The sequence below is a fragment of the Nilaparvata lugens genome, chromosome 7 (genome assembly GCF_014356525.2).
Source record: "Nilaparvata lugens isolate BPH chromosome 7, ASM1435652v1, whole genome shotgun sequence".
Lineage (NCBI taxonomy): Eukaryota > Metazoa > Arthropoda > Insecta > Hemiptera > Delphacidae > Nilaparvata > Nilaparvata lugens.
The window spans coordinates 40,739,835-40,753,980 of NC_052510.1; the positions used below are offsets into that span (position 1 = coordinate 40,739,835).

General features: G+C 32.0%; 1 protein-coding gene across 7 annotated transcripts in view; it reads left to right on the forward strand.

The window, feature by feature from the left end:
- The window catches only part of LOC111043723 (1-acyl-sn-glycerol-3-phosphate acyltransferase alpha), a 118,940-nt gene extending 105,577 nt beyond the window's left edge, over positions 1 to 13,363 (forward strand). For 6 of the 7 annotated variants that reach the window (XM_039432754.1, XM_039432758.1, XM_039432756.1 and 3 more), the window contains exons 3-7: positions 3,243 to 3,376; positions 4,020 to 4,201; positions 9,933 to 10,104; positions 10,785 to 11,045; positions 11,174 to 11,203. In XM_039432754.1, coding sequence (XP_039288688.1) covers positions 3,243 to 3,376; positions 4,020 to 4,201; positions 9,933 to 10,104; positions 10,785 to 10,942 — 646 coding nt within the window. In that variant the 3' untranslated portion in view covers positions 10,943 to 11,045; positions 11,174 to 11,203. Of the gene's footprint in view, positions 1 to 3,242; positions 3,377 to 4,019; positions 4,202 to 9,932; positions 10,105 to 10,784; positions 11,046 to 11,169 lie in introns of all 7 variants that reach the window. The other variant, XM_039432755.1, reaches the window with a different exon arrangement.
- Positions 13,364 to 14,146: the final 783 nt, after the last annotated feature.

Consider the following 14,146-nt stretch of genomic DNA (forward strand, 5'->3'; position numbering starts at 1 on the left):
ATATAAAAAAGTGGTTGGGTGTGTTGGAGAAGAGGAAAAAAAGAGAGAGGAAGATACCTAGCCAACTATGTAATAGCTAATGGGCAGGCAAAGAAGAGAAATGAGAAGTGATGAGGAGAAAAGTGAAGGGAGAAATGGGAGGAAGGAAGAGAAACAGAGGTACGCAAATAAAAGTAAGCGAGTCCACTGAAAAATGAAAAAACAATGCTGGAGCAGAAATCTTGAGTCTCATATATCTAAATGGAAGAATAAATTACTGTATGTCCAGTGTATGTTCATTTTTATATATCTAGTTTAATTTTTCCGCTGATCTTATTTTCCATGAGAAAGTGATTTGGAATAAGGTCTATTATTCTATTACCTATGTAAATTAACTGCCTCCTTATACATGCAATATTAGTGTTATGAGTTACATATGTGTTAGCAGTGGCCCTTAGATTATAATAATTAAGTGAAGAGTTTAATGTGAGAGGAAATTCGGATCTATATTTTATTAAGTACTCAATTACGGTTTTTATGTATAATTGACGTATAGTCATGACCTCAAAATCACTAAAAACCATATCCGTTGGATAGAACCTGGGTTTGCTTAATATAGTTTCAATTATCTGTTTTTGTGCTACAAATAATTCAGCAATATGACAGTTGAAACAGCCTCCCCAAACAACTATGCCATACTGCAGAATTGACTTGACTAGAGCATGATACATCATTTTCAGGTTGTTCTTATTTAAATATGTAAATTGTAAAATTTAAAAATCTCATTTTTCCACCACATATGTATTTAATATGAACATCCCATTTAAGGTTTTCATCAATATATGATTCCCAAGTACTTAGTATTAGTGACTTTTTTAATGGTGGGACAATCACAATTACCCAAGTTTAAATTGCACTGAGAATGGAGTTTCAAATCTCAATTATCGTTAGGCTGCCCTACTCTATTTGCAGAGAAAGTTATGTAATTGTTTTTTTCAATATTCAAACATAAGGTATTCTTATCTAACCACTTCTTAATTGAAAGCATATTATGTTCAGCTATGGTATGTACTTCATTCCATGAATTACCGTGAAAAATAGCTGCAGTATCATCTGCAAAGGGTATCACAGTTGAGTTTAGAAGTCTTAAATTTAAGAAGTCATTTACATAGAGTATGAAAAGGATGGGAGAAAGTACAGTACCTTGAGGAAGACCATAAGAAGTTAAGTTATAGTTACACTAGATTGATCATTTATGGTTAGGGACTGGGTTCTATTACTCAGATAGCTTTTGAACAATTTAAGCGAGACTCCTCTGAAACCATAGCACTCTAGTTTATTGAACAAAGTATTATGAGGTATTGTATCAAAAGCTTTGCGTATATCCAGGAAGACCGCAATAGTTTTATTATTGGAGTTTATGATGCATATTATTTTGATGTCAGTTATTATGGATAGCATATTATCGAAAGTTAAGATGAGTTAATTTTTTTTTATTCCTCTTACAATAATTCCACATGCCCATAGATATCAATAATTCGAATCCAAGATAAGCTCGAAGGAGAAGGATAGCTGCAAGAGACTTTTATAAAAATTAAATCTAACAGCCGTAAAATTATGTCATCCAACGGATCAATGATATAATCTGATACAACGTCAATTACAAAAAATTCAATAACGTCATTCCACGGTTTACGGCGCTTCAATTGGATTTTCGTTCAATCGACCCTCAGGTCTATTCTGTTAATCTCATTTATCAGGTTGAATAGTCTAAGTTGTATGTTTAATCTGGTTGTTATTCAGTCTGTTAACGGACCTATCCGAGATATTAGGCTAATTGCTATTTGGTCTGTTGAGAAACTCACTTCAAACTTGTAGAATTTTTATGGAAATCATTGATTTTATTTGTAAGGAATACTTACAGTTTGAAGTGAATCTCCTGCGTTGAACAAACACTGTTGTCGTTTACATTGGGTATATAAACTATACCTGCCTTATAATTAGCTCCAAACTAGTGCGAGCAAGTTTGCTCCATAAACAACGGAGAATCCGAGGCCTAGAAATTGAAAAATATCAACAGATTTCGACAACAAACTGTAGTTTTCCTTGTTTTTTGTTGAGTGTGAAGCCAGTGTAATAGCATAGCTGAGATGGTACAGAGAGATTCACTTTGTACTAATCACCTTATGAGAAACAACAAATGCTTCCTATTCAACCAATGATGATGATGGAAGCTTCAAGTGAATCCCACTGCAGTCATTCCCTTTTTGAAGCAGATTCAATCAATCATTTTAAATCGCCTTTTTTTTAAAGCCTCATTACACAGTCTATGATTATAGATATCCGACAAACTCTTTACTCTCCATTAGATCCGTGCTAAGGGTCAACACATTATTAGTGGAGAGTCAAAAGGTAGAGTATATTCAGAAAACATTCAGGTTACCTACATCAAAGAAAGTAGCTGAGTGTTTGAATAATGCATGTATCTAAATGTCTACGCTTCCTTGTAGCCTACTACCATCTACCCTACCTTCGCCGCTCCAATATAAATGTTATGACACATTTGAATACATGCATTATTTTCAATACTCTCAGCTAACTCCTCTGATAATCTCCAACTACGAACCCTAACCCCCATATTAGACAATCGAAAATTTGATGACTATAAAAAACCGGTCTATAGACCGGTCCGACCCCGGTTAGCATGGGAGCTACTCGCTACTCGAGTAGCGACCGGGGTCTCGACCGGGGTCCGTCTATAGACAGGGGTTTGAGACGCAACGTGACACGATATCATGGATATGACGTGAGTCTGCTAGACGAGTTACTATCATATTATAATATGATCATGTTCTAATGTTCATGCCAACCTCCTCTCAGCTCTCAATATAACCTCCAAGATATTTATCTCGTGCCACTTCCGTGTCTCGGATGGACACGTTACCGTCGGTCCCGGCTACCTAAAAATCAGTTGTTAGGTCATGTAAGAGGCCCTGAAATTGATCAGTTGTGACCTGGAAACTCTGGCATCAGACCTGAGCCAGCCAGGTCACTCCATATTATTATTAACCACCTCTCAATGTGAACATTATAATAACATAATCGTCTAGCAGACTTGCGTCACTTCGCGTCGCGTCTCAATATGCGTCTAGCCAAAAATATCAAATTACTATCTAAGACGAGATATATATGATGATACATGTGACTGTGTGTTGTGGGCCTAATTCTTGTGAAATGTGATGTTCAATGTAAATGTTTGGCAGGTTGACATCTCCAGCAGCGAGTTTGGTGTCCAGATGGATCGGCATAGAGTGGGTGCTGAGGGGAAGTGAGCATCTAGCTGCAGCAGAAGCCGGAGTTCTTGTCGCCAATCATCAATCTATTTTCGATGCACTCGGTACGCTAGATAATCCAATAATACTTTACTTTCTAGAAATAATAGAAATAATAACACCACAATGTTCTACATAATTATTATGAACGTAGTTTCTTGCCCATATCCATCATCTCTACATCCTAATAACCCAATTTCCCGTTGTGGAAATAAATCATCAGATTAAGAAGTTTCATGTGGTTCATAAGAGCATTGTTTAATTTTTCTAATGCAGGAAAATTGTTTTCTTTTTCATAAATTTCAATTTAATTCAACTCATGAAAAATGTTATGAAGAAAATCGAAACCAACAAAGTAGGCTATCAACAAGCGAATACGTGGGATATTTTTTCAACCTCCGATCTCATATCATAGCCCACTTAATCTCATTTGGTGGCAACATTTTATGAAGATGGTTTTGGTAGGCTGATTCGCTGGTATGAAAAAGTCCTCAACCTTCACGGAAATTATGTTGGAGAATAATCAAAAATCCAATTAACACCAACTTTTGTTAAAAATTTATTATTTTATATACATATTCGTCTTTTATTTATGATCAATCGGAGGTTGAAAAAATTACCTTTTCAAAAAAAGGTAAAGAAACATACTTTGATAATACCTTTGTTTGTGTTCCTATTAGATGATGAAAATATTTCCCTATTTTCCAGGTATAATGTCAATTGGAACCAGTCTAAAGAGAGCAATAACCATTGCCCGCAAAGAAGTGTTTTACTTTGTACCATTTGGCATCAGTGCCTGGCTAGGAGGTGTGTTCTTCATCAACAGACATGACAGAAAAACCTCTTTCCAAACCCTGTTGGAAACTGGAACACTAAGTAAACAGAATCAGGTTTGTGCTTGACAAAATATGTTTTTTCTTACTTTTTCTCACTTATTTTTAAAAAAATTACTAGAGTATTTTTGGCTGAAGAATTAAAATTTCCCAAAAATGCAATCCCTGAGCTTGTGAGTGGATAGTAGGGGAGATATAATAAAGGTTAAAGCAGAGAAAACTTATAATAAAAAATACTATATAGCCTACTCAAGATTTTTTCATTCTATATGGTTAAAGGTAGATGAGAGATTAATGTGAGCTCCAACTTCCAAACCACCACTTGCTGGTGATAATCAGGTGGGTGATAACCGCACCTAGAATTTCTCTTCTAACCCAAGTTATAAGCGAAAAACTGACTGTTCTACAAAATTATGCTCATCTTGCAATCCAAATGTCGCAAGTGTCCCAAAGTAGTCAACAAACTATTTATACCGGTGCCACATTCTTACTGAGTGCGAACAAATGACGACGGGCGCGGGAGTATGTTAAAAGACGATCTGGCAACAGAGCAAAGCGAGAAAGAGATAACGCTATCCGCTTTGTTGATTGATAGACAAGGATAGCAATACCATTGCTAAATTAAACACTGCCATTGTAACGTGGCCTTCACTATAGGCATCAGACTGAGCACTGAACCTAAAAATCCCCCTTGCAGCATCTAGCGGATAATTTTATAACTAAGTTCTGCATAATTATCTCTTTTCTGTATAGGGCTACTTGTAATATAAATACTAGCAGGAACCCGTGCTTCGCAAGGATCTATTTTCAAAATTGATAATCTGATAACTTGACGTAATGAAAATTTGAAGAATTGAAAATAGACCTATAACCATCCTTGGTTAATTAAGAATCTAGCCTATATGCAAAATTTCAAGTTGATTAGTCCAGTAGTTCAGACGTGATAATGCGTCAAACATAATTTTCCCATCCCGTACGTGTATAAGCCAACTCTTTATTTTATTATAGATATGGTTAACGACTGCAAGAGATAGGAGTGTGGAACAGAATAGTTGTGAAACTATGATAGCCCCAGAAGTTTCTCGAACACAATAGTAGGTACTACATGAACTTTTTGAAAGTGATTTAAAAAAATGTTAAAACAACAGAACTGAAAGTTGTCAACCTTATCATTCTACCTCCATTTAGAGAGTTCGATTCTTGTTGGCAAGAAACATGTTATTCAACGCAGAAATCATTGTTAATTTACTAAACGATAGGATAAGTTGAATAGTTTCCCTTTCAGGGGGAGTTTTGACAACCCACAAATCTCATTTTTCATTTGAGGAAATATCGAAAAGGTGCATAGGATCTTATTTTATGTTCAGCATGCCAAAATACCCCTCATTTCAATATTAAAATTTTCGACAGACTCTACAGTGAGTCAATAATTCTATCATGGCTCGAATAATTTTGAAATTGTAATAAAATAAAAATGGTAGAGAATAATTAATTCATGTGAATGTCAACACCTTTATTTAAAGGCATATTAACTGCATGCGTTTTTGTATAGCCGATACAGCATTGATAAAACTGTAGACGTTTATTTAGCAGTCACAAAAAACTGTTCTAGCTAAAAAATTAATAATCCATACATTGGGCCTGTACATTGCATCAGGAAAATGAAGTTCAAAACTATGGTTTTCCTAAACATATTATGTTGTTGTCATAATTTCTTGATGCAGCTGTTTCACATTCGCCATATTATTATACAGAGTTTGTGAAAAAATATTGATTATCAAAACAATACTTTTATTAAATTAATAATAATATCAAACATATTTATCAACTACCAGAACAATATTATTGAGGTTGAGTGGAATCAGGTAGAAAGCAATAACAGAACAGATGTTCTTTTTTGAATTTCTATCATATTATTTTGTTATTTCCAATGATTACAATATATGTTAGAATATCACATGTCAATAAATAAATTATTTCATTTCCTTATGGCACTCACCTTACCATGTTCATAACCTTACTTAATAGGATCCTTTTTCATCCTTTGAAACCCTTAGAGGCAATATATCTCAAAATCCGTTCTTATTGCGCGTCTAGCATGTTTGAAGAATATTTGTGCAAAGTTTCAAGTCTGTAGGACAATTAGTTTGAGCTGTAGTGTGATTTTACATCAAAATTTTCGAAAAACGCCCTCTCCTGGACCCCCCAGTGCTCCTGATCGAAATTTTTCTGCATAGATCTAATTTTTTTTCGTAGCTGAACAAAAAAGTTCCTCATGACTTTGCTGTGCAATAAGCGGTTAAAAAGTACAAAATTTTGGGGGGGGCCTAGCTCCCTCAGGGGGGAAAATTTCTGAAAATCCTTTCTTAGTGGATGTTTTCAGGCTACCATAAACAATCGTGCAAAATTTCAAGTTTTTAGGCTCAGTAGTTTGGGCTGTGGTGTGATTTCAGTCTGTCGGGGCTTAGCCTTTTATAAGTATAGAGATAAAGAAAATAAAAATCTCAGTACCCTTTTTTTGAAATATCTTATCACAACATGTTTCGGGCATTTATGCCATTTTCAAGTGATATGTAGTAAATAAATAAATACTACTGGAAGATTCTTATTTTGATCATGTTAGTGTATTCATAATATGAATATATTATGTTTTTATGGAAGAGGACTGTAAATTTTGGGTTTGAATTCGCATGATTCTATCAAAAATGAGGTTATTGGTGTCTAATTGGATTAGGTTTATTATTTTATCTCTGTTTAATTTTGCTGCTTTATAAATATGAAATTCTTCTTTGACGTTCAGTTTTCGACTTTTATTACCATAATTAAGTATTTTCATATTGGAATTTATATCTGTAAAATTATGGCCTGAATCTATCAAGTGTTCAGCAAATGCCGACTTTTGTGTATAATTTTTAGATTTTAGTGCTTGGATATATTCTCGAAACCTGATAGAAACCTGATGGAAATTTCTACCCATTTGTCCGATATAGAATTTGTCACAGTCACTACATTTAAGTTCATAGATTCCAGATTTTTTAAACTTATCTTGCTGTACATTTAAATTTGATTTCTTTTTTATCAGTTCGAATGCATTATTTGTTGTCCTATAACCTAGAATGAATTTATTTGTTGTAAAGGTTTTTCTTAAATATTAAATATTGTGTTATATGGAACACAAATATATTCTTTATTTCCTACATTTCCTTGATTATTTTGAGTTTTATTCTGTATTAATTTTCCTTTTTGTTTGTAAATCATTCTATTAATAGTTTTGGTATTATATTTATTTGTTATTGCCATATATTTTATTATTTTCTTTTCTTTTCTGTAATTATCTTTTGACATGGGAATATTTATTAGCCTGTATATCATTGAATTAAAAGTTGAAATTTTTTGTTGCCAAGGATGATTTGAATCTCTAGAAATTATACAATCTGTATGTGTGGGTTTTCTATAAATGCTAAAATCATGTTTGTTTCCTTTCATTCTTTCATACTAATCGTTAAATCAAGAAAATTTATTTCATGTTCTTGAGCTTCCATCGTAAATTTTATAGAAGGTGATATTGAATTTAAATAAATAAATTTTTTTCTTTAGAGGATTATTATCATTCATTATTTTAGATTTTTCCAAATTGTTCATGTATATGAACAATTGTTCATGCAAGATAACCTGATAAAGGAGAGCCCATTGCCAAACCTTCCTTCTGTTTGTAATTTTTCTCATTGAATTTGAAATAATTTTGATCTACACATACTGTTGTCAATGCTATTAGATCTTCTATTTCATCATTATTTATATCATTATCTATCAAATTTTGTTTTAGAATTTTAATTGTTTCATCTGTTGGAATACTAGTGTACATGTTGGTTACATCAAATGATAGGAAAATAGCATCAGTTGAAATCTTTATATCTTAATTTTTTGAACTAAATGATATGTGTGTTTCTTATGCTATGGTTTAATAGGAAAAGCGACGAAAGATAACGTTGTGAAGAGAAAGAAAATGTTCCAACGCCTGTTGAATTATACAAAAGTTTCTGTAGCCTAACTAATGATGATTTGAACAATTTAGTTGTCACCGAGACGCCCAGCCCTAGGCTGCCATTTTTTAAATGGCAAAATTAAACAGAGATAAAATAATAAACTTGATCCAATTAGACACCAATAACCCCATTTTTGATAGAATCATGCGAATTTAAACCCAAAATTTACAGTCCTAGTTCATAAAAACATATGAATACACTAACATATGATCAAAATAAGAATCTTCCAGTAGTATTTATTTATTTACTTCATATCACTTGAAAATGGCATAAATGTCCGGAACATGTTGTGATAAAATATTTCAAAAAAAGGGTACTGAGATTTTTATTTTCTTTATATTTAAGTTCTGCATACTATGAATACAGTGGTTTTGTTTTCCTAAAATTTCTCCCCTACCAATAATTCTATCAAGAAAATTATCATAGGGTTGAATTTTGTATGAGATGAAACTTTCTACCTGGAAATTTATATAGATTAATTTTTAAAGATTTTGAGAGTAAACTCTCATCAAATTAATTATGATCTCTGATAGGAAAAACTAAGTCTAGTTTGTTTTCAACAAATCACATATGAACATTGAATTTATTATTGTTAATTGTGTAAAATGGAAATAGAAAGAGCTTTTCATTTGCTACAAATAGTCTTTCTTGATATTTTTCGATAGAATGGAGAATAAGGTCATAATCATTCCTAGAAAACTAAAGGTAGTGTTCAGCAAGAAAGTAGTTACAGTATTCGACGCTAGATGGTACAAGCATTGCCGTTTCTATTCCAGCTATATTATTCTTGCAGGCTGAATGCCAGGACTCAATCGCCGATATGTTAAGAAAATAATTGAAAGTGGTAGTGGTAGTGGACTAGCGGTAGTCTTCCAGTTTTTGCTCATGACTTCTAAACATAGAGTTTTGAAGATTTCCTCCAATTTTTTCATCCTCCAAATTTTATCATTATTTGTACCCAATAATGGAATAGTAAGGGCTGTAAGCATATTTTTTTCATTCCCAATAATTTTATGATTACGATATGTGTTTTTGTCTCTGTTGAACAAATAATAAATAGAATTCTCCACAATATGATGTTAGCTATTTCTGTTTACAAAAATAATACATTATAGGTTTTACAGGGCTCCAATATTGTAGTTCTTGAGTTTTGGGTACCGTACAGGTTTCAAAAATTATGTTACAGTACCTTTTTATTCAAAACATTTGCTTCCATTGAAAAGATTCTATGAAACTTATAAGATTTTATACCAATAAAATGTATAACCTTTGGTAAATATTATTGATATCATTGTAATAAAGATTTATCGAATTCAATTCACATACTAAATCATATTGAGGAATCTTGAATTGAACTATTGTTAAGACTTATTACACATTGAAGAGTTATAATTGAGTTAAACTTGCACAGTAAGTCTACGTTATTTCGTTTGACATTTTAATTAAACTTGTTATATCAACGTATTCATTCATTTGTGAATGATAAATAAGTAAGTTAATAAATAAATGAATACGTATTTTTGGGTACCGGTACCGTATTGATAATATATGTTATAAAGCTACCATATTCTATTCCCGTCCACGTTTAATAAATTATTCAATAGATAATTTTGTACAGATATTTTGTATACAAAGTATATTATTATCTATAATGTGGTTCATTGCGAAAATATTGTTTCATTGTGAAAATATTGACTATGGATTTAATTACGTTCCATTAAAATTTCACAATTTTGTTGCAGACAAAGTTGATAATCTTCCCAGAAGGCACTCGAAATCGTAGAAGAGGCAAATCATTGCTGCCTTTCAAGACGGGGGCTTTCAGAGTTGCTATCACCAACCAACTCCCCATCTATCCAGTTGTATTCTCCAACTACTATTTTCTTGATGGCGAGAGGAGGTCTTTCCATGATGGTAAGGGTTCTAGTTTCCAATTGATTCCATGATAAATGAATCTTTCAAGAATACGGTAACCTGGATAAATCTTATTACAGTAGAGAAGAACAAATGCAACTACTTATGTTCATTAAATCATCAATTGAGTCATCAAATTTTTCCTAAATCGTTGGGAATGTTTTAGAGTTGATATTGTAAATTGTTTACCTTTTTTCAAATGAAAAGTTCAAACCCTCAAGCAGAAACCCCCTATACAAGATTGTTTATTCTATGCCTTGACGAGTTAACTATTAGGGATATTTATCTGATATCTCTGTTTATCAGTAATTCAAGAGGCGAATTTTAGTTTTTGTGTACAATAATGAATAAGAATCGAGTAAGATATGATATTAATAATTTATTATTGTTTAATTATTATTTTGAAGTATTTACTTGAATGTAAATCTAGTGACATTTTGTAGGCTTACTATGGTTTTATAATAAGTTCTCGAACTGATATTGACAACAGTATTATATTTGAAACAGAAGGATATCTTTAGGACAACAAGGTTTTTCGAGAATTGATTATGAAGCCAATAGAAAATGATTTTAGTGATCGTGATGTCTAATGTGGTTCTTTAATTATTTATTTTTATTCCGCTTCAGGTGAACTAATAAAGTAGTATTAATATAATTTAATTTTAATATTTTTTTTTTAGGTCAAGTGATTATAGAAGCACTGCCGCCTATCTCAACCAAAGGCCTGACATTGGAAGACATGGATTTCCTTTTGCAGAAAACTTGGACAATAATGCAGGATAAATACAAGCTGTTACAGCAAGAAGTCACTACCAGAGACAAAGAGGATAGACTTTGACACAAGAAAATCTAGATTTAGAAGTGCGACTGACATTGTAGATAATATATTTTTGTATATAAAGCAAGTTTTTACTATAAGAGATAGCTATAGGTCAATCTATATATATATATTTTTTTTATCAGAGTTTATCAGAGATTGACAATGGTGTAATAACCGAAACCGGTCTTTCTAATTATTATTAAATCAGTGGTTTTTTGACAATTTCTTAGTCTTTTTCATTCAATCTATAATGGTATTGTGTGTAACTGCCTCAATAAACAAAGAATATTCAGGAGGATAGCAGAATTGCTTACAAAAGTTGGAATAATGACATTGAAGATTTATTTTTATTAAAAAGCAATTCACTTAATTCAAAAATCTGAAAGCAATTCTTAATCTATTTGTTGAGTTAAAATAGATGTATAGTATATTAGAGATTGCATAATAATTCCTATTAGATAGAGCAACATGAAATTTTCAAACACAGTCTTCAACAAACTATGACCTACAGAATGTTCACAGTAATTGCAATAATTCCATTGGAATAACCAAATTGATATGTGATGATTCCTAATATTTTTATGAAGTAGCTCGTGAAACTTGACACAACAATTACTATGCAGTGTGAATCAAATTTTCAGTATCTTACTGCATTGCGCTGTTCATTAACAACACCAACAGGTTGATATTGATTGCTTCTAATGATTTATCAACAGATAAAATGTTTGAGTTATTTTATTGTAGCTACATGTTTTGTAGTTCATAGATCGGAATGAATAAGAGATTGCATTAAATTTAGATTTTTGTTCCATAATGATTGTGAGTTCATACTTCTGTAGAGAAATCAAATGACTGTGATTCATGAAACATTAAAAACTTCAAATCAATAGAACTAAACAGTATTCATGGTGAATTTTGTTTCACTGTTGTATGAAATATTTTGCATCGATAAATTCTCAAACAATAGAGCGTTATATTTTGGTGGGCTTTCAAATAATAATAAGAACTTCACTAAAAATAAATCATGTAGAAGTAAACTGTTCTTCATTTCAATATGCCAGATTTAATAAAGATTATTCTCTATAGATTTCTAAGTTGGTTTGGTATGTACATATTTTAAATAGAAAATGTTGCATTTAGATATCATCCTCTGTTGTGATCAATGAATAAAATCAATGATATAGGTAAGCCATTAATTTTATCAAAATTGTGAGCTATTCTTGTATTCATCTCCCCTGCATATTTCTCATTATTTCTCTTTACATAGTTCTTTGCTTTTATTGAAAAAATGACTACTGTCAATATGCTTCATTTATAATTATTGTCAATCTTGTTTTTTTTTTAGTTTTAGAGTACTCTTTGAAAAGTGAAAGTGACAAAGGTACCTACGGTATCATACATTTTGATTTGGACTGTATCAAGTATAAATTGAAAAATTACAATAATTTTTTATATCAGCCTTTTCTCAAGTTGAGTTTTTTACGCAATGAAACAATGAATAAATAAATGATAAAAATAGAGAAATCAGTGGTCTCTATTTCATAAAAATTCAAATGATTGAACAAAAATAGCGAGCATTATCATGTGCATTATTAAAATATTAATCAAAGTCGAAAGAATTGCAAAAAGTATACAAAGAATAACACAAGACTTAATTGAATCACAAATATGTGAGAAAAAATGAATTAACAGATAAGAAAAACTAGATTTAACAATAAAATAGGGTAGTTCTTGTCTAGTTAAGTGTGTGCACATTTAAATTTCATCTATTATTAACTTTCACAATATTTATGAATTTTTATGAAGCAATCTTCATTGTACTCTCTTCTGAACTAACAATCTCTTATGAGCTCACAACACTGGAAAATAGAGGTTTCCATTACTATTATCCCCCTTCTCTGCTGGTTTAACGTCTCTGAGAAGATCTGAAACAAAGAAAGAAGCTCTTTGGAGGGAGGAAATTCAGTTGGATACCACAAGCTCAAACAAAAATGGTAGTTATTGAAAAAATAGTTGTCTAGAGTAGTTGATTGACATCTTACCAACTAGGGGAAAGGCAAGGCACTCTATTGGCTCTAGGCTGCCTGCTGCGTCAAGCTGTCTAGTCTGTTCAGCTACCAGACTAGCATATCAATTGCGCTCAAATATATAAAACAAGTGAAATTCACTTTGATCTGTCAGCAACCCTAACAGATAACATCGATGCAATGTTATGCCATTCGAACAATGCTGACAGTTCAAAATCAATCCCACTATAGATACAGGTAGTAAAAGACCACGAATGGTTCGTTGAAATCACAAATAAGAACTGCCTTACATTAGTCTCCGAACGCCCATACTATCTGACCTAAGCTTCATTTTCTACAATTTTCTTTTTGCTGAGAGCTGAGGATGATATCTAAATGAGCGCCAGACTTGCGCGTGATATAATTATGATATGAGAGAATAAGAATAAGAATAAGAATAAGAATTTTATTTGCCATTAAACATATAAACATCAATGCAATAGGCTTCGTCAAAATATAAATTTGAAATACATATTACAATATAATATATAACATGAAAACTAATTATAGCTCACAGTCTAGCAATACTACTAATATCACAGTCTAGAAATTCTCTTAAGTTATAAAATGGATTCTTTTTCAGCCAATTCTTTACCACTAATTTAAAGCTTTTTTCTTGCAAATTTCTTATTGCTATGGGGATTTTATTAAACATTACATGCCTCTGATACATATGACTCCTATGAGTTCTAGACAATCTTACATAGGGTGTGAGAAGGTCACCGTTTTGTCTGGTATTGTAATTATGGTTATCACTATTTTGAAGATAATTTCCCAAATTGTTTCTCACCTGGATTAGATTGTAGTAAATATACAATGAAGTCACAGTCATTATACCGAATTTAATAAAACTCTCTCTACAGGAATCTCTTTGCTGCAGGTTAGCAATAATTCTGATGACTTTTTTCTGTAGTATTAACACCCTTCCTGCATTGCTGCTGTTCCCCCACAGCATAACTCCATAACTGATGAGTGAGTGGAACAGGCCAAAATAGGTCATCAGTAGTGTTTGAGTACCTACGCAATATTTTAACTTCCTTATAAGATAGACTACTCTTGAAATTTTCCTGCATACAAACTCCACTTGCTCTTTCCATGTTAACTTATTATCTAAATATAAACCTAACAATTTGACTGATCTATTCTCACAAACATT